General features: G+C 38.2%; 1 protein-coding gene across 6 annotated transcripts in view; it reads left to right on the top strand.

Annotated features, from left to right (window-relative positions):
* Positions 1-20425, top strand: part of OXR1 (oxidation resistance 1) — a 485930-nt gene that overhangs the window by 396221 nt on the left and 69284 nt on the right. For all 6 annotated transcript variants that reach the window (XM_062188116.1, XM_062188113.1, XM_062188114.1 and 3 more), the window contains 3 exons: positions 11994-12076; positions 17358-17465; positions 18645-18758. In XM_062188116.1, the coding sequence (XP_062044100.1) occupies positions 11994-12076; positions 17358-17465; positions 18645-18758 (305 nt within the window). The remainder of the gene's footprint in view (positions 1-11993; positions 12077-17357; positions 17466-18644; positions 18759-20425) is intronic.

Genomic DNA, 20425 nt, shown 5'->3' with positions numbered 1-20425 from the left:
TCGACTTTCAACTGCGTGGTGGCTCTTCCTGCTCTGCCCTTCCTGCTTTCCTACCTCACACTCTACGTTCTTTACCCCCGTCGGATTTCACGGGTGGGATCCTTGCTTTTGCCCTCTCCCGCGGGGAGGTGAATCAGTTCTGAAGTCCTTGGTATTTGGAAACATTAAGAACGCCTTGCCTGCTGCGATTTTTGTTGGGGGTCACTGTTACTCATTTTGATATTTGCCAATGGTTCAGATTCACTTCCCGACTTTCAAATAAGAAACCAAATACTAACTTTGGAAAGGACAACGTTGTACTTGCCCTGGAACTGGTTGAATTTTGCGTCATATACTTTGAAGGTTGAGTGTCCGGTCAGTTTTCTTTCATCACAATGGCTTTGTACAATTGAGACAGAAGTCAGTCATAATGACATGAAAATGATAGTTTACAGAATTTTTTTAAAGCGCTGCATAATGCAGATGGTAGCTTTTCCAGTGTCCTTGGCTTCCTTTTAAGTTAATAGGTAGCAGACCGCATAGTAATTTTTATATATGGTACTTGTTTTAAAATGTGTTTAGGGGTTATGAGAGTATGTGGACATTAGAGAGTTTAGAAAACAGAGAAAAGTACAAAGTCTAAAAAATTTGCATGGAATTTCATGGCCTGCCCATCATTTTAAAGCAGGGAAAAAATGAGGACATCTGTTGATCTGTGTGTGTAGGTAGGTCATTTAAACATTAAAGAACTTTGACTATTGAAATCTAATGTTCACATGATCTGTTTTCAATACGTTTTCCTGACTTTGCATAAAGTATCTTCTGTCTTTAGGGGAATTGCTGTTAGGGAACTAAAAAATGGAAGAGGGTGGGAGGGCAGTTTAACCTCTTCCCTATCCCCTCTTTCCCCCCCCACGCATTAACCAGGTGCAGAGCCCTCTTAAAGTGTGGGACTAGAGATGAGGAAGGGATTTTTCTTAAAGTGTTTGAATTAAGGATTTTTAAGAAATGAGTTTTAAGTTGCCTAATTGAAAATATTTGGTCTGTTCCCAACCTCTAGCTAGATAGAATATTGAGAAATATGTGGGGTAACTTGACTAGAATGAATATGAATAAATTATTTAATAGACTCACACATACACATCCAGTTCATTCATTCAAAAAACATTTATTGAACACACAACTATATATGATACTTCAGAAAGCAGCTTCAAAAGCTATACAAATTCCTCTTCTGTAGAAGCTGCCTTAAGAATTGCTTGCATATCCTTTGATATTCATGGTGCTTCTGATAAAGAGGACTCTTGTGGTGTTGCAGTTTGACCACAGTCAAATGACCAAGCATGTCCAAGCATTAACTTCCTGAGCTCATTTGGACAAGTTATTTAACTCTGCCTGAATGAGGCTGTATTTCTAGCATCTTAGGGGTTCTCAGTTCTAGAGTGTTTCCTTCATGGTGGTTGCCTAACAGGTTTTGGCTGCATTTAGGCCCCCCTAAGGAGTATCTGTCAGTTTGGAGGAGCTCTGCCCTGCTTGTCACTGACTTTTACTTCAGGTTTTAAGAACAGCTGTGGCAGTATTTCTTGTACAGGTGCTTCCACACTTGGCTGCATTCCAGGACCCTGTTTGTTAAGGACCTTGCCCCTCACTATTTCTGTGCAGTAATGATATTGATAAAAGTCTTACGACTGAGAGAGGAAGGATAAATCACATTAAACTTTGATCAAATGTTCCTGATTTTACTCTTTCTATAAAGTTAATGTTAACTCATTTCCAAGGTGGTTACTTTTGCTCTTACAGCTTTTAGTGTGTGCTGACTCCAACATTATAGCCCTCTGAGGAAAATTGAGGCAGATGTATTAAGATTATCACATTCATCTAGCTAATAACAATTACAAAAGAACATTACTGTTTCTGCTTCCAGGATACATTATGATTTGATTAAAAGTTTTATTTTTGTACTTGAAGTGTAGCTCTCTTGGGTATGATTATAACCTATAATATTGTATAGCCTTTAGAAAATACTCATTTTACTTTATCATATAATGTAGATATATATATATATATATTTAACTAGTTTGGGATATCAACTTACTGTAATATAAACATGAAATAGTTTTTATAATCTGCCTTACATATCAACTCTGTTTTCCTGCTTGGAGACAGAATCCTTTAAAGACAGCTCAGTCCTATTTAAAATTTAAAATTCCTTTTCATTTACTTTTTTTTAATATTTATTTATTTATTTGAAAGAGTTACTGAGCGAGAATCTTCCATCCACTGGTTCACTCCCCAGATGCCAACAACAGCCAGGGCTGGGCCAGGCTGAAGCCAGGAGCCAGGAGCTTCATTGGGTCTCCTACATGGGTGCAAGGTCCCAAGTACCTGGGCCATCTTCTGCTTTCCCAGGTGAATTAGTAGTGTGCTGGATCAGAAGCAGAGCTCCCATCTGGGATGCCAGCATTGTAGGCAGTGGCTTAACCTGCCGCATCACAATACCAGCCCTTCTTTTCATTTACCTTTAGCAACTAAAATAGTATTTTTCAGCTATTTAAGGCCCAAATCCTTTTAAAATTTCAATCTCATACTTGATTTGAGGCTCTTGTCTTCCCTACACCTGCCTCCCAGTTCCCATTCCAGGTTAGGTTTACAGTGGAGGAGAAGTGTAACCCAGCTGTCACAATTCCCCACCCTTTCCTGAAACACAAGTTCTTTGATGTTGGATTGTGAGAAGGGATAGAAGTAGGGGTTCATTTTTTTCATTTTTCTGTCCTAGTCTTCCTCTTTCACCCCTTGGTGAGAGGGTGATAATGATGGACAGCAGTTGTGGATGTAGTGGAGAAACCTGTTAAAATGGCTACATAAATATAAATGTTCATCTCAATACTCAGCAGTGTTTGCAATTTTGAATATGGGTCTTTGGCAACCTTTAATTCCAGCTGTAGACTTCGGTTGAAAATCATTGAATCGGACACCTAAACACATTCTGCTTCATAGTTTATTATATTAGTGTTATGTATGTGTGTAGAAATGGAGTTTATGAATAATAATGTGGTAACATTACAGATTTTTATCAGCTAAATTATATGTTTTGGAAGAGCTGTTTTTCTTTTAAAATTTTTGTTTATCTTTATTTGAAAGACAGATCTTCACTTCCCAGATGCCTGCAACAGCCAAGACTGGGCCAGGCTGAAGCCAGGCATGTAGAACTCAATCTCTGTCTCCCATTTGGGTGGTAGGGATTCAGCTACTTGAGCCATCACCTGCTGCCTCCCAGGGTGCATATCAGCAGGAAGTTAGAATTGGTGGAGGAGCCCAGACTCAAATCAGGCACTCCTATATGGGATGCAGGTATCTCAAGCAGCGACTTAACCGAATGCCCATCCAATAAATTAATGTTCCTTAAACTGATGATTATCCCTAACGCATCTGTTTGGTAAGTTTGAATTTTAAATAGGTTTCTTTTTGCCTGGGTATTTTTGCCTCTGAATTCACTGATATATTTATTGGATTGTTTAGTAATTGTGACTGTGGGGGTATACAGAGCTGAAATTAAAATGTTTGTATAGTTTTTCAAGGAATTTATAATCCGAAAACAACATGAGAAGGTATATTTTATTGACTAGGAGCTTTAACTCACTCATTAGAACATTATGGGACAGAATTAATTTTCCTTTATGTTGATAGCAGGAAAGCCCTCTATGTGTAATATGTATACCTGAGGAGAAGCCTGAGATTAACATTCTTGCTACTGGTTCACTTCTGATAATCATTTTTTGATTATAAAAATCACTTTTGATAACCAAGACATAAAATAATAACAGTCACATTCTTACTAGATGTTCTTTAACTTTGGGGCTTTTATGAAGTAAAATAAGAGTTACTTGAACACAAATAACACCAGCACAGTAGATCTGATAACCTAGATGGCTACTATGTGACAAATGAGAGAATTTCAGAAGTCTGTAGAAAAATGTAATTTAAATATGTTTATTTTGGTACAAAAGCTGTGCTGAACAAACAAAGGGACAGTTTATGTCTAGGGCAGGATAGAGAAGGCTAGCATGTGCATTGTGCTACTCAGAATGGTGCAGTTTTAAACTTAGTAGTTGTTTATTTCTAGAATTTCTCATTTAATGTTTTTGGATCACAGTTCACCTTAGGTAACTGAAACCATGGAAAGTGAAACTGCTAGTAAGTGGGGAGGAAGGGAGCTGCTGAATAAAGCCTCCTTTTGTGGATCCTGACAAACCTAATTAAGAGACTTAATACATTTTGTTCAATGAGTGATACTGGTACAGAAAAGGAGCATGTTTTAAGGTCAAATGGTGTATGTTAGAGAAAGGCCAAAAATGTGTTTTTGTTTTCTAGCAGTCAGTGAAAAGAGGGAAATGTGATCAGACAGAATTCACAGTGTCTGTAAGAAAAAGGTAAGCCTGTTGCTTAGGCAGATAGGAGAAACATAGTTACTCCTATGAGTAATTCTGGTATTGAGAATTAAAAAAAAATCCTTAATACCTTTATAAGTGCGGATTACAGTTTGAAAAAACTCTTTTAGTGTCATTCTGTAATGTAATTCAGTTCTATAACTCCAGAATGCATGTTAGTGAAAGCAGTTCTGTATAGATGCAAAAACAGTTCAACTGAATGTGCAGTTTTGTGGCGGTATGCCCCTGAGGAATAAGTTTTAGATGATAAACTATAGATTTTAGATTATAGTCAAGACTCTAGATGTTAGATATCTTTATGTTTTAGATTCTACTCAATAGAAATTTTCGTGATAGATGATGGACGTTTTCTTTATCTGTGATTGATTGATTATTCAATATGGTATCCACTTTACTAGGTAAATATGAACATTGACCCTAGTATAAGTGAGAAACTGCATTGAGGAATTTGGATTCTGGATTTTATATCTACACTACCCTATTTGGTAGCATCTAGTGTTAAAAGAAAAATTATTCAGTGATACATACTAAAGCACCATAAGACAGACCAGTGCCATAGGTATAGGGATTATGGAAATGAGATTTTACAGTAGAGGGAGAGAGAATGGGTCCAACTCAAAATACTGCATGAGCAAGTGGGAATACGTGGGATGAAGAATTGCTAAGAGGTAACAACAGTAACAAGGGCCAATCTGCTAAACCAGCCTACCAGAGTTCTTGCTGAGAAGGATCGGGAAATTAGCCTTTACCTGGGGCCAGTGGGAGATAAGCTTGATCAGTTACTCAGGGCGTGGAGATTCCTGCTAAATGTATTTAGCAGGGTTCTTGCTAAAACTGAATTTTACAAGGAACTGAACAAATAGGCTTAGAAGAACTTTCAGGAGGCTAACTAAAGAAAGTTCAAATCAAAAATCTTTGGGGCCAGTGTGTGGTGTAGCAGGTCAAGTTGCCACTTGTGACACTACATCCCTTATTGGAGTAACAGTTCAAGTCCCGCTGCTGCGCTTCCAATCCAGCTTCCTGCTGGTATACCTGGCAAGGCAGTAGAAGACGGTTCAAGCACTTGGATCCCTGCCACTCATGTGGGAGACCCGGGCGGAATTCCTGGCTTCTGGCTTTGACTTGGCCCAGCTGCAGTTGTTGCAGCCATTTGAGGAGTAAACTAGCAAATGAAAGATCGCTGTCTCTCCCTCTGTCATTCTGCATTTCAACTAAATTAATTAATTAAAAAAAAGTTTTTGTCAGGCACAGGTGACTTTTATTTTAATTATTTATTTATTTGAAAGTTACAGAGAGAGAAGGAGAAACAGCACTCTTCCATATGCTGGTTCACTTCCCAACAGCCAGTGCTGGACCATGCAGAAGCCAGGGAGCTGGAACTCCATACAGATCTCCAGTATAGGTGGCAGGGAGCCAAGCACTTGGAGCATCTTCCCCTGCTTTTCTCCAGGTCATTAGCCGGGAGCTGGACCAGAAGTAGAGCAGCCAGGACTCAAACAGGTGCCCATATGGGACGCTGTTGTTACAGGTGGCGGGCTTTGCCTGCTGTGCCACTGTGCCACGACCAGGTTTATTTTCATCATCCTGGAAGTCAGAGTAACAGAGAAAGAAGAGATGTCTTCTATTTGCTGGTTCTCTCCACAAATGCCCTCAGAAGCCCATGACTCCATTCCAGTTTCCCAAGTGTGTAGCACAGTCTCAAGCACTTCAGCTAACTTCTGTGACCTCTCAGATGCATTTATAGGAAGTTGGATCAGAAGTGGAGTAGTTGGCACTCCAGCTGGCAGTCCGATATGGGATGCTGATGTCCCAAACAGCAACTTAACCTGCTATACCACAGTGCATGCCCATGGCTATTTTAATTTAAATTAATTTAAATTTAAAAGTCAGTTTCCATCTCACTACCCACATCTCAGTTACTCAAAAGTCACATAGCTAGTAGCAAAAATATTGGATAAGGTAGATATAGAACATATTGCAGGTTTTATTGAGCAGTATTATTCCAGAGCATTGGGTCTCAATGCCAACTACACATCAGAATCCCTGGGTAGCTTTTAAAATATTAACACCAAAAAAGCCCGCCCATAGCATGAGATCTCTATGATCTGATTATAATTAAAGATTTGATCATTTGAAGTTTCTCCTGAGATTCTAATGTGTAACTAGAGCTAAAAACTGGGTGATTTAGGAAGTGAAGGTCTGCATCTTTCAGACTTCCTTAGTAATGTTCTCTCTGTGAAATGATTGAGTCTTGATGAATTTAACAAGTTTAATTTTCTTCCTTCTTGAATACTTGAGGCAAGAAACTGTTTTATGATGTATATTAAGAAAAGAGATGCACATTTAGGTTGTACAGTTGAGACCTTAAGAAAGTTGAGGTGGGGCCAGTGCCGTGGTGCAGTAGGTTAAAGCCCTGGCCTGAAATGCCGGCATCCCTAATGGGCACCGGTTCTAGACCTGGCTACTCCTCTTCTGATCCAGCTCTCTGCTATGGACTGGGAAAGCAGAAGATGCCCCAAATCCTTGGGCCCCTGTACCCGCATGGGAGACCCAGAAGAAGCTCCTGGCTCCTGGCTTCGGATTGGCACAGCTCCAGCCGTTGCAGCCATCTGGGGAGTGAACCAGCGGATGGAAGATCTCTCTATCTGTCTCTACCTCTCTTTGTAACTCTTACAAATAAATAAAATAAGTCTTTAAAAAAAAAAAGAGAGAGAAAGTTGAGGCAACTAACAATGAAAAGTTCCTGAAGAACGTTGAAAGTCTGAAGGTAGAATGATTCATGTAGCAAGATTCTTGTGGAAAATATACTGTCAAATATTGGAGATTATAATCAACAATTTTCACATCATCCACTAACATTAGTATATTAGTAAGCTTCTTCCATTCTTTTATAAGAAAAACCAATTGGAGACTGGGATAAAACTAATACAAAGTCATTCATTACAGAAATTAAACTTTTTTTAACGTTTATTTAATAAATATAAATTTCCAAACTACAACTTTGGGATTATAGCAGCTTTTTCCCCCCATAACCACCCTCCCACCCACAACCATCCCATCTCCCACTCCCTCTCCCATCCCATTCTTCATCAAGATTCATTTTTAATTATATTTATATACAGAAGATCAATTTAGTAGATACTAAGATTTCAACAGTTTGCACCCACACAGAAACACAAAGTATAAAGTACTGCTTGAGTACTAGTTATACCGTTAATTCACATAGTACAACACATGAAGGACAGAGATCCTACATGGGGAGTAGGTGTACAATGACTCCTATTGTTGATTTAACAACTGACACTCTTATGACATCAGTAATCACCTGAGGCTCTTGTCATGAACTGCCAAGGCTATGGAAGCCTCTTGAGTTCACAAACTCCAATCTTATTTAGACAAGGCCATAGTCAAAGTGGAAGTTCTCTCCTCCCTTCAGAGAAAGGTACCTCCTTCTTTGATGGCCCGTTCAGAAATTAAACTTCGAAAGTCAACTTAAATCCAGTCATCCAGAGACATCATTAATAATGGGGTCAGCATTACTTCTGAGGTCTCTTGTGTTTGTGTGTATAAATATGGATGGATGGATGGTTGGAAGGAGAAAGTTGCAGAATGAAAGATAAATATTTCTTGACAACAAATTAATTCCCAAAACGTGTAGTTACATTGAAAATCTCAAATTCATTTTCCTAAAGCCGGGCTTTTTCCTAGTGGTCAGGCGTTTGAATTTTTTCTGACAGTCTGATAGATGAGGAAAAAGTATTTCTATGTAGTTTAAATTAACATTTCTCTGTTTATGAGTAATAGTGAACATTTTATGTTTAAGGGCCATTTTTATTTTTACATCATCTTGTGAGTAGTCTGATCATGTATTCTTTTTAAATTGAGTTTTTCTTTCCCCTCAATTTTTAAGAGTTCTTTAAATATTTAGAATATAAAAATTAAATATATATGTAGGTATATAAGATGTATAAGAGGACACTTTGAAATGTTTGTGTAAGACGGAATTAACTGATATGTTCATTTTGGTGCAAGCAGTTTTGGAAACCAGGCAAAAGAAGGGTCTTCAAAAAGTTTTTGGAAAAATGTACAGTATTAAGAAAAGGCAAGAACTTTTTTTTTATAGGGTTATAATGGATAATCCATGATTCTTTTTCTATGTATCTCTGTGAGACATTAATAACAGTTTAAATTGTGTTAGTTCTAGATGCAGTTTTTGCTTCAAAATATTAATTGATTCGAATGAAATGCTTGTGATGTGTCAGGCCCTTTGCTGGGCACTGAGAAGGCACCATGGAACACAGCAAGGTGGTGTTTTAGAGGTTACAAATGGTGGAAGAGATTCCAAGCTTAGATATTATCTTTTTTTCTTTTAAAGATGTATTTATTTATTTGAAAGGCAGAGTTACAGAGAGGCAGAGAGAGAGAATCTTCCATCTGCAATGGGTCAGAGCTACACCAGTCTGCAGCCAGGAGACAGGAGTTTCCTCTGGGTCTCCCACGTGGATGCCGGGGCCCAAAAACTTAGGCCATCTTCTGCTTTCCCAGGCCATAGCAGAGAGCTGGATGGGAAGTGGAGCAGTCAGGATTTGAACTGGCACCCCTAAGGGATGCCGGCACTGCAGTCGGTGGCCCCCCATAGATATTAAATTAAACTGTGCCAGGTATTATGAAGGAGATGTAAATGTACCACATAATTAATAACAGAGAATTGAGGTAGTTGGATAGTCAGGAAGGGATTTTTTTGTTTTGTTTTAACTTTTATTTATTTGAAAGATAGAGTACAGAGAGGCAGAGGCAGAGAGAGTGAGCTTCCATCTGCTGATTCACTCCCCAAATGACAACAACAACTGGAGCTGGGAGGATCCAAAGCCAGGAATCAGGAGCTTCTTCCTGGTCTCCCATGTGGATGCAAGGGCCCAGACACTCAGGCCATCTTCTACTGCTTTACCAGGCCATAGCAGAGAGTTAGAAGAGGGACAGGTGGGTCTTAAACCAGCATCCACAAGGGATGTCCCCACTGCAGGCAGCAGCTTCATCGCTATGCCCCAGCGCCAACCCTGTCAGGAAGGTTTTAGGACAACTTTTTAACACTTGCAGAACCAGTTGACTTTTTTTGGGATTCAGACCATCTCCTTCTTCCTCTTCCTCTGCTGTCTACTTCTCCTCCACTTCTTTCTCTTTCCTCCTCCTCTTCCTCTCCCACCCCATCCTCTCTCCTCCTTCTCCTGTTCCTCTTCCTTTTCTTTTCTCTTTCCTCCTTCATTAGAACTAATCACCCAGGAACTGGGCTAGTTAGATACATGTAAACAACCTCTATTAGGGCAGTTTAGTTAGGGTAGAGGGAGAACAATGAATAAAATATATGTTTTAGATTATTTGGACTACTTTCTCTTAGAAGACTATAGCTTTATTTTTGTAGAAGAGGGTATCAATCTCATAAAAAGATTTTTTTAATTCACTTGAGACACAGTGAGTTGATACATGTAGAAAGAGACAGAAGAAGAACACACACAACTCCTATCACTACCCCAAATGTTTACAGTGGCGAGGTAGGGGAGGAGGAGGACTGGGAACTCAATCCAGGTCTCCCTGGACTCAGGAGACAGAGATGACCATTGAGCTCATGCCCTCCCTTGTGGGGTTTGGCCATCCCAACCAGCAGCTTAACCCACTAAGCTAAATGCCCACTCCAGAAAACTAATTTTCAATATTGGATAAAGATAGCTTTTCACTGTGTTTACTTTCTTACTTAATTTAGAGTTTTTAAATTAGTCTTTTAGAGATTTTCCTTTTAATTATTTGAAAATGTTTAGGTAGGAATTTTGTCCATTCTGTACAGTTGTTATATAAAAGTACAGATGAGAAAGTTAACCCTGCAAAATTTAAACTGAAACTGGGGATTTAATATTGATAAGTAAGGTTCAAGTGAAATGTCTTGATATCCTTGATAAGGAAATGAAAAATAATTGACTATCTAAAATCAAGTGCACCCAAATGTGTTTATGTATGAAAGTATACCTTAATTCATGGTGTATAGATAAGGGAGTTAATAATTTAATATAATGTGGAAAAGATTCTTTTTGACTTGTGGAAGTAGAGAAAAAAATTTGCATGTGTGAGGACCAATGGTACACTCTTTCAGACTTATTTTGGTTAATAATAATATATCCTCAAATATATTTTTAAAAATACATACAACTTGGGGCCAGCACTGTGGCTCAGTGGGTTAAAGCTCCGGTCTGCAGTGCTGGCATCCCAAATGGGCACCGGTTCTAGTCCCGGCTGCTCTTCTTCCAATCTAGCTCTCTGCTATGGCCTGGAAAAGCAGGAGAGGATGGCTTAAGTGCTTGGGCCCCTGCACCCACGTGGGAGACCCAGAAGCTCCTGGCTCCTGGCTTCTGATCAGCTCAGCTATGGCCATTGCAGCCATTTGGAGGGTGAATCAGCAGGTGGAAGACCTCTCTCCCTCTCCCTTCCTCCTGCTCTCTGCCTCTCTGTAACTCTGCCTTTCAAATAAATAAATAAATCTTAAAAAAAAAAATACATACAACTTTGGGGACCAGCGTCGGGGCTCACTTGGTTAATCCTCCACCTACAGCACCAGCATCCCATATGGGTGCCGGGTTCTAGTCCCGGTTGCTCCTCTTCCAGTCCAGCTCTCTGCTGTGGCCTGGGATAGCAGTGGAGGATGGCCCAAGTGCTTGGGCCCCTGTGCCCGCATGGGAGACCAGGAAGAAGCACCTGGTTCCTGGCTTTGGATCGGCACAGCTCCAGCTGTTGCAGCCATCTGGGGAGTGAACCAACGGAAGGAAGACCTTTCTCTCTGTCTCTCTCTCTCTCTCTCACTGTCTATAACTCTGTCAAATAAATTAAAAAAAAAATACAACTTCAAATATAGTTTATTTATAATTGAGTTAAGTATTTTAAAAGTAATGCTTCATCATTTAGTTTCTCTCTGTTGACAGATACTTATTTTCTGAAATGCCTTTCATTTATCATAGTAGGTCATGCAGATCAATTCCTAAAGAAAGCACAAAACTTGGCCGGTGCCGAGGCTCAATAGGCTAATCCTCTGCCTGCAGCGCTGGCACACCGGGTTCTAGTCCCGGTTGGGGCGCCGGATTCTGTCCCAGTTGCCCCTCTTCCAGTCCAGCTCTCTGCTGTGGCCCGGGAGTGCAGTGGAGGATGGCCCAAGTCTTTGGGCCCTGCACCCGCAAGGGAGACCAGGAGAAGCACCTGGCTCCTGGCTTCGGATCAGCGCGGTACGCCAGCCGCAGTGGCCATTAGAGGGTGAACCAATGGTAAAGGAAGACCTTTCTCTCTGTCTCTCTCTCTCACTGTCCACTCTGCCTGTCAAAAAAAAAAAAAAAAAAAAAAAAAAACCGCAAAAATAAGGACAGTTCCTTTTTTTAACAGCTGACTGTTTTTTAGAGCAGAGAATCCTAGGATGGAAGAGATATTATTAGTGAATGAGGCATATCTGCTGAGGAGGCTCTTATCAGCAGTCTTTAATATTACTCTAAAGGAAGATGAATTTAAAAGGAGTTTTGCTTCATTTTTTTTCAGACACTGGCCAAAAGAAGACCCTAGACAAGAAAGATGGGAGACGAATGTCTTTTCAGAAACCTAAAGGGACTATTGAATACACTGTAAGTTTCTTGTTTTTGAAAAGCCAGTATACTTTTATAATAGTTTTGTTTAAGAGATTTTCGTTTTAGAAACAAAGCATGGGTTGTTTATTGCTTTATTTTATTTGTTCTTTGTGTAACTTATTAATAACAATTAAGTTCTTAGTTTTAGGATTTTTTTCCATAAATAGATACTTTGCTAAGTGAGATAGAAAGATTGTTATTCCATTAAATTTAACCTAATATAGATGATAATGTGTTAGAAATCAGAGTTCCGATGCAATGATACTTTTTATCAGGTAAAACTGTAAGGAAAATGTTCACTGCTTTAGAAATGTGATCTTCATTATATCTAGCAGTACTGATGATAATGGGAGAGGAAATAGAGTTCTGGTTGCTCCACTTCCAATCCAGCTCCCTGCTAATGCACCTGGGAAAGCAGCACAAGATGGCCCAAGTCCATCTTGTGTTCTCTGGTGTTGGATTATTTGTGTTCACTTATTGATAGGTTTCTTTAACGCTGAAAATAGAGTTTTTTTCAGTGTTCTTGAAGTGATCTTCAAATCTTAGTTTTTCATATTTCTGGTTACTGTGGGATACTGAACTGAGAAATCAGTTTTGGTGTGTGGATTGCTTCTTGGTTGAGTATGATTGTAGTTAGATAGTATTGACATGCTGTAAAGTACTTACATTATCTGTGTTTTTGTTATTTTGTGTTTTTCTAATTTAACTTTATTAAAGGAGAAGATAGCAATTTTAAACATTTATTTAGCATTTGTGTCATTATGAAATCTTACAGTCTTCATTTGCACCTTGGTTATTTTCCATGAATCCTTAAAATTGAATACATTATCAAAATTTTAAGTTATACTGTTTTCATATACTATATAATTGATAGTTTAAATTTTTAAGTATTTTTTAAAGACTTTTATTTATTTGAAAGGCAGAGCTACAGAGGGGGAGAGAGAGAGAGAGAGAGGGAGAAAGAGAGAATCTTCCATCCACTGGTTCACTCCCAAATGGCTGCAATGGCCATAGCTGTGCCAGGTGGAAGCCAGGAGCCAGGAGCTTCTTCCAGGTCTCCCACATAGGTGCAGGGGCCCAGTGACTTGGGCCATCTTGCGCTGCTTTCCCAGGTGTATTAGCAGGGAGCTGGATTGAAAGTGGAGCAACAAGAACTCTAACTGGTACCCATATGGGATGCTGGCACTGCAGGTAGAAGTTTAACCTTCTATGCCCTTGAAGCATTTTTAAAAGGTTAAAAAATAGATAATTTTTGTAGGATTAAATTTACTAGTATCAAAATAATTTCATCTTTTTAAAAAATATGTATTTATTTGAAAGAGTTACACAGAGAGAGGAGAGGCAGAGAGAGAGAGAGGTCTTCCATCCGATGATTCACTCCCCGACTGGGCTCAATGGCTGGAGCTGCACCAATCCGAAGCCAGGAGCTAAGAGCTTCTTCTAGGTCTCCCATGCAGGTGCAGGGGTCCAAGGGCTTGGGCCATCTTCTGTTGCTTTCCCAGTCCATAGCAGAGAGCTGGATTGGAAGTGGAGTAGCTGGGTCTTAAACCCATAGGTGCCCCTATGGGATGCCAGTGTTTTAGGCCAGGGCATTAACCCACTGTGTCACAGCACTGGCCCCAAAATAATTTCATCTAAAGCATATTATAAACTTAAATTGAGTACACTTGTAGTACCTTCCCTGCATAGTTGAGAAATTGAGAAGTTTAAGTTCAAATAGTAAAAGACTGAGTAGTATAATTTGATATTTCCTTTATGTTTATTAAGACTTAAGATTATAACCAGAGGGCATAATATAATGTTATCTACACATGTAATCATGTGATTGTGAAGAATTATAATACTTTTTTGCTTTTTTTAAGATTTATTTATTTATTTGAAAGAGTTACAGGGAAAGAGAAGGAGGGACAGATAGAGAGATATTGTCTATCTTCTGGTTTACTCCCCAAATGTCTGCAACCAGGGTGAAGCCAGGAGCCAAGAGTTTCATCCACATCTCCCACATGGTTGGCAGGCACTCAAGGACTTGGGCCATCTTCTGATGCTTTCCCGAGTGCATTAGTAGGAAGCTGGGTAGGAAATGGAGCAGCTGGGACTCCACTAGCACCCTATGGATGCTGATACTGCAGGAGGTGACTTAACCTGCTGTGCCGCAGAAGCAGGTCCCATTTGTGGGTTTTGAATTCAGAAGTTTATGGTTCATTTTTTATCTGTAGACAAGTTAAATTTAAATTAAACATCATTATTTCTCATGGGAAGGTTAATTGAAATACTATACATTATTATTTTACCATCCCTGTACCTATGTAGTGAAAGAGCCTCCAGTGATTTTCCATTTATCAAATCCAGTGGCCTTGTTGTTGCTGTTGCTTTCTGTTCATCATTCTTTCTTTTTGGTTTTACTTTTCTCCTTGAGGTTTATATAATAGTATGTTCAGTGAGGTTCTGAGACTGGAAAGTCAAATTATGTCTCAGAAATCTTCATTAAATCCTCATTCCTTATAGTTTATCTGTTTAGAGATTTCTAGTTTGGCAGTTATTTTTCTTTCAACATTTTGAAGATAAGTAATTCATTGCCTTATGTTTTTTGTTTGTTTTCATTTATTTTTTTGAGAGGCTGAGATGGGGGGGGTGAGTAAGAGAAAGAGAGAGAGAGAGAGAGAAAGAGGAAAAGCTCCCATCTACTGGTTTACTCCCCCAAATACCCACAACTGCCAAGAATGAGCAGGGATGATGCTGAAAGCTGGGAACAAAACCCAGGTCTCCCAAATGCGTAGAGGATGCAAATACTTGAGCTATTAATGCTGCCTCTCCAGTGTGAATATTAATAGGAAGCTGAAATCAGGGACCAGAAATGTGTTAACATCAGGCTGTCTGATGTTAGTGCCTTAATCTCCAATCAGAACTTGTTCCCTCACCCTGTGTCTTTCTGTTGCTTTTAAAAAAATTTTTTTGTCCAATTCTAGACAATCTTTTTCTCTTTAGGTTGCTTTTAAAATTTCCTCTTTGTTTTTATAGATCTGTACTACCACTCTGATATATTAGATATATTTTATCTTGCCTGTTGTGTTTTTTTCTGCTTAAGGAAATTGTATCATTAATATATAATGGAAAAATTGTCAGTCATTTTTTAAATTCTCTCCTTCTTTGTCTGATTTCACTTCTACAACCTACTATGTTAGTCCTGAAACTAATTATACTCTTTTTGCTATCATTATGCTTCATTGCCCTGGTATTTTTGCTATTGTTTACTTTTTTTTATTGTTACTTTACTGACTGTTTCCTTGTTCCAAATGGAAGTAGTTCCTTGTTTATTTTTATTTGTATTTTTCCATTGACATTATATTCTTGGCAAATTTAATAACGTTATTATATTAACTGAATAGAGTGAGATTCACATTTTTTTTCTATTCCTACCTTTCCGGCTGCTTTTATTTTCTGCTGTCAAATAGCTCAAGTATTTGCATCCTTTTAGCAGGCCTTTGTATACTATTGTTTTGTACAAGCTTCTTACCAGCTCTTCCTCTCTCCTTCCACAATAACAGATTTTATTTCTATTCTACCTTTGTCTGTTGTTTATCCAGGTTAAATTTTTTTAGTCAGTACCAACTACTTATTCACAGTTGCTCCCCGACCTACTACTGATTCTATCACCAAAACTCCACTCAATCCATGTGTTTCTTCACTTGAGTCTTACATGAAAATCTTATACCTTAATCTCCTTCCTTTCATTTTTATTATATTAAACCTAATCTGCAGTAATATTATATTTCTTTTTCTACATCCATTCTTTTGTTCCATTAATCTTAGACCCATTGCCATAATACAAGGTGCTACTCGGGCTGTGTAATTCCCTTGTATCATAACTATTGATATTTCATATTCCCTTCATCATTACATTTAATTAGGATCATTGTGAGGATAAACTAATACATAATCATTAATATTAACATGCTTTGTAAACATACAGATGTTACTGCAATATAACATTTCCCTACAAAGATCTTAAATTTATATCATCTCATTACGGTAGGTGGTATATCAGTTCATTGTGCTAATGGGAAAGTTTTATACAGATGAAAGGAGGCAGAACTAGTTCTTAACCCAAGTCTTGTCATAAATTTGGTTTTATAAAACCAATAAAGTAAATATATTTTTTTGTTTTTACATATGTCACATACCTGCTTTTGATAACCTGATTCTCAATGTCTTTTCAGTTCTAAATGCTTTTCTTTTTTAGAGCTTGTTCTCCAGTTAGTCAGCATCCTAAAAAGCTGTGCTTTATGAAGATACTCTGGATGGTTTAGGAGAAAGAGACAGTGTCTCACAAATGCATTTCATACTTTCTATCTCCTACCCATGGCTATTCTCTTCACTTTCAAAGTTCTTTCCCTTCTCTCTACTTCTTAATTCCTACCACCTTCTTTAAGACTCAGCTTTAGATCCTTTCTCTTATTTATTTGACAGGCAGGATTAGAGAGAGAGAGAGAGAGAGAAAGAGAGGGAGAGATTTTCTATGGGATGGTTCACTCCTCAAATGGCCAGGACTGGGCCAGACCGAAGCCAAGAGCCCAGAGCCTCCTCCAGGTCCCCCATGTTGGTGCAGGGGCATATGCACCTGGGCTGTTCTCCATTGCTTTCCTGGGTGCATTAGCAGGGAGCTGGATTGGAAGTGGAGCAGCCAGGACTCAAATCAGTACCCACATGGGATGCCAGCACTGGCCCCAGATCCTTTTTTGTCTTTATATAAAAGTCTTTTCTGGAGCCTGCGGTGGTGTGCTATCCATGCTCAAAACTTCTATTGCATTTGTTGTTCCATATTAAACTACTGTTTATCTTTTACATAACCTTTTCTATTTATCTTCCAGCCAGATTTTAAATCCCTTGTTTATTAAAACCATTTAGTTATGTTCTCTCCTGAGCTATCAGTAATGTCGAATGCAAAGAGGACTCCAAGGGGATGTGATGACTGATTAATTATTATAATACATTTGTAAAATGACAATTATTTGATTTATAAGTTACATTTTATATTTTGAAATTACTTGAAGTAGAGGCTCACATGTATTTTCATAAAGCTTGTACTGTATCATAATAAATTGAGGACATTTGTTAACAAAACACAGTATTTCTTAATAGTTACCTACAGTGATGGAAATACTATTTATTAATCAATTGTAAGACTGATCCCTAGATGTATTAATGAGCAGTAGCTGTTACAATTTACTTTTGTTGTTGTTCTTTTAACAGATTAAAAGTTATTTTTTCTTTTAAATAGGTTGAATCAAGGGATTCGTTGAATAGCATAGCCCTGAAGTTTGATACAACACCCAATGAACTTGTTCAACTGAATAAGCTATTTTCCCGAGCAGTTGTTACTGGACAGGTAGTATCTGTTTTCTTTTAATGCGTTGATATTTATAGGTATTAAGAGACAAGGTAAAAAGTACTCATGGCACTACAGTTAATAATATAGAAAATTTAAGAATAACTTCATGTATGCTTTTGAACAAATCAGATTGTCTCCATAAGAGAAAATTAAATGCCATTAATGTCTGAATGAATTCCTTAGTGCATACTGAAAATAATTATAAATTGTTTTTAAATATAACTTTAAATAACTTTTAAAAATATTCAAAGTAGTACATGTATATGATTAAAAATTCTGACTTTTTATGGTAAGGGATACTTCCATGTGAAACTATAGTTTCCTTTCCAGAGCAGCCAGTTGCTACTTTTATCTCTTTCCAGAAATATTCTAGCCTTTCAATTTTTTAAAATTTTTTTTCTTTAAATTTAACTGACTTTTGGAAAATGCTGTATTTAAACAGCAGCAGATTTTTTTCATGTGTGCATGGTGATACATCGTAGTAATGTATCATTATTTGGTCATAATAATAATCAGCTGTACATTGTGGTTTAATGCTATAACTAGTACTCAAACAGTATTTTTCTCTTTGTGTTTCTATATGGGTGCAAACTGTTGAAATCTTTACTTAATATATGCTAAACTGATCTTCTTTATATAAAGAGAATTGAAAATGAATCTTGATGTGAGTGGAAGGGGAGAGGGAGTGGGAAAGGAGAGGGTTGTGGGTGGGAGGGAAGTTATGGGGGGGGGAAGCCATTGTAATCCATAAGCTGTACTTTGGAAATTTATATTCATTAAATAAAAGTTAAAAAAATAATAATCAGACTCTTTTACTCTTCTGTTATTATAAACATTACTATAGTAAACACTTGGATATAACCGTTTTTTATTTATATGTAGGTTTTTCTGTAAATTCTTAAAAGTAAAACTGCTGGGTCAAAGGATATATGTTTCTTTAATTTTACTTAGCTATTGCCAAATTGTCTTCTAAGACAAATAACTATAGTATATGAGAATTAGTTTTCTCACCCTATCTCAATGGTATATAACATCAATTGTAGACTTTTTATGGTAATGAATATTGAAAATCTGAAGTTTTTTATTTCTATTTATTTCTTAAGGTCATTGCTCATGGTGTATTTTAAGATTAATATTTCAATTTGACTGAATCTTTGTATGAATGTTTTCTTACAGGTTTTATATGTTCCTGATCCTGAATATGTCTCCAGTGTTGAGAGTTCTCCATCTCTAAGCCCCATAAGTCCTCTGTCACCAACATCCTCTGAGGCTGAATTTGATAAGACTAGTGTAAGTAGTTGTACTCTTCAAAGGTGGCTATGAAGAAATCTCACTATATATGCATTTATCATATTTTTTCATCCTGCTTTGACTGTGGTAAAATAATGGAATTTAACCTTTTTATTTTATTTCTTAAAATTTAAAGTCTCAGTTTTTAAAGTGAAACATTATTATTAAACCAGAGAGCTTAAATTAACTTACCTTGGGTGGTACTGCTGGTAATAGTGATGGTGATCCAAAGGTACTTATCAGCTCTATCTTTTTTTTTTTTTTTTTTTTTTTGACAGGCAGAGTGGATAGTGAGAGAGAGAGAGACAGAGAGAAAGGTCTTCCTTTTGCCGTTGGTTCACTCTCCAATGGCCGCTGCGGCCAGCGCATCTCGCTGATCCGAAGCCAGGAGCCAGGTGCTTCTCCTGGTCTCCCATGGGGTGCAGGGCCCAAGCACTTGGGCCATCCTCCACTGCACTCCCGGGCCACAGCAGAGAGCTGGACTGGAAGAGGGGCAACCGGGACAGAATCCAGCTCCCCAACCGGGACTAGAACCTGGTGTGCCGGCGCCGCAAGGCGGAGGATTAGCCTGTTAAGCCACGGCGCCGGCCTATCAGCTCTATCTTATAAATGCCACACATTATTTAATTTACAAATAGTTTTACCTAATGAACAGATGTTATCATAATAGAAAATCCATGTCCTATTTGATTTTTTCTTAAGAGGTAGAGGGGGAGAGAGAGAGAAAGCAGATACTCCTGCATCTGCTGGTTGGCACTGTAAATGACCGCAGTGGAAAGGCTTGGCTGAAGCCGGTAGCCAGGAACTCAGTCCAGGTCTCCCAAGTGAGTGACATGAATTCAACTACAAGAGATATCACCTACTGTCTCCCAGGATCTGCATTAGTTAGCAGGCAGCTGAAATTGGGAGTCAGGCACTCCAGTACGGGATGCAGGCATCTTAACCTCTAGCCAAATACTTACTCCAATTTGATTTTTATTTCTGTTTCTCTTAACATTTATACACTAGTACTTAGAACTTTGAAGAGAGTTCATTTTTTACACACTGCCCTTTAAAGAATAATTTATCATCTTAATCATTCTTTCAGGTATTAAAATAGTGGATTAGGATTTCTAAGAATTACATTTTCTTTGTAAGTTACAATTTATAAATGAATGTCAGGCAGCAAAATTTTATTTAATAATTTTGTTAGGAATCTCTAGAGGGTCTGGCACTGTGGTGTAGTAAGTTAAGCCTCTGCCTGCAGGGCTGCCATCCCATTTGGGTGTCAGTTTGAGTCCTAGCTATTCCTGATCCATTTCCCTGCTGTTGGCCCGGGAAAGCAATGGAAGATGGCCCAAGTGCTTGGACATCTGCACCCATGTGGGAGACCCGGAAGAAGCTCCTGGCATCTGGCTTTGAATAGTCCCAGTTCTAGCCATTGTGGACATTTGGAAAGTGAACCAGCAGATGGAAGACCTCTTTCTTTCTCTCTCTCTGCAACTTTGCCTCTCAAATAAATAAATTTAAAAAAATAAAAAGGCAATCTCTCTTGAAAGGAATTACATATTTATGTAACTTTTTTATGTAAATTAATGTGAATTATAACTTTCAGATTCATGGTGTCCTGTTGTTTACATGATAAAGGCTATCATTCCTTCAATAAGTGGCCAGAATCCTGTGGGAGA

Source organism: Lepus europaeus, chromosome 4 (assembly GCF_033115175.1).
Source record: "Lepus europaeus isolate LE1 chromosome 4, mLepTim1.pri, whole genome shotgun sequence".
In the NCBI taxonomy this organism is placed as follows: Eukaryota; Metazoa; Chordata; class Mammalia; order Lagomorpha; family Leporidae; genus Lepus; species Lepus europaeus.
The sequence above is the reverse complement of the archived record's forward strand: the minus strand, read 5'-3'. Positions and strand labels throughout refer to the sequence as shown.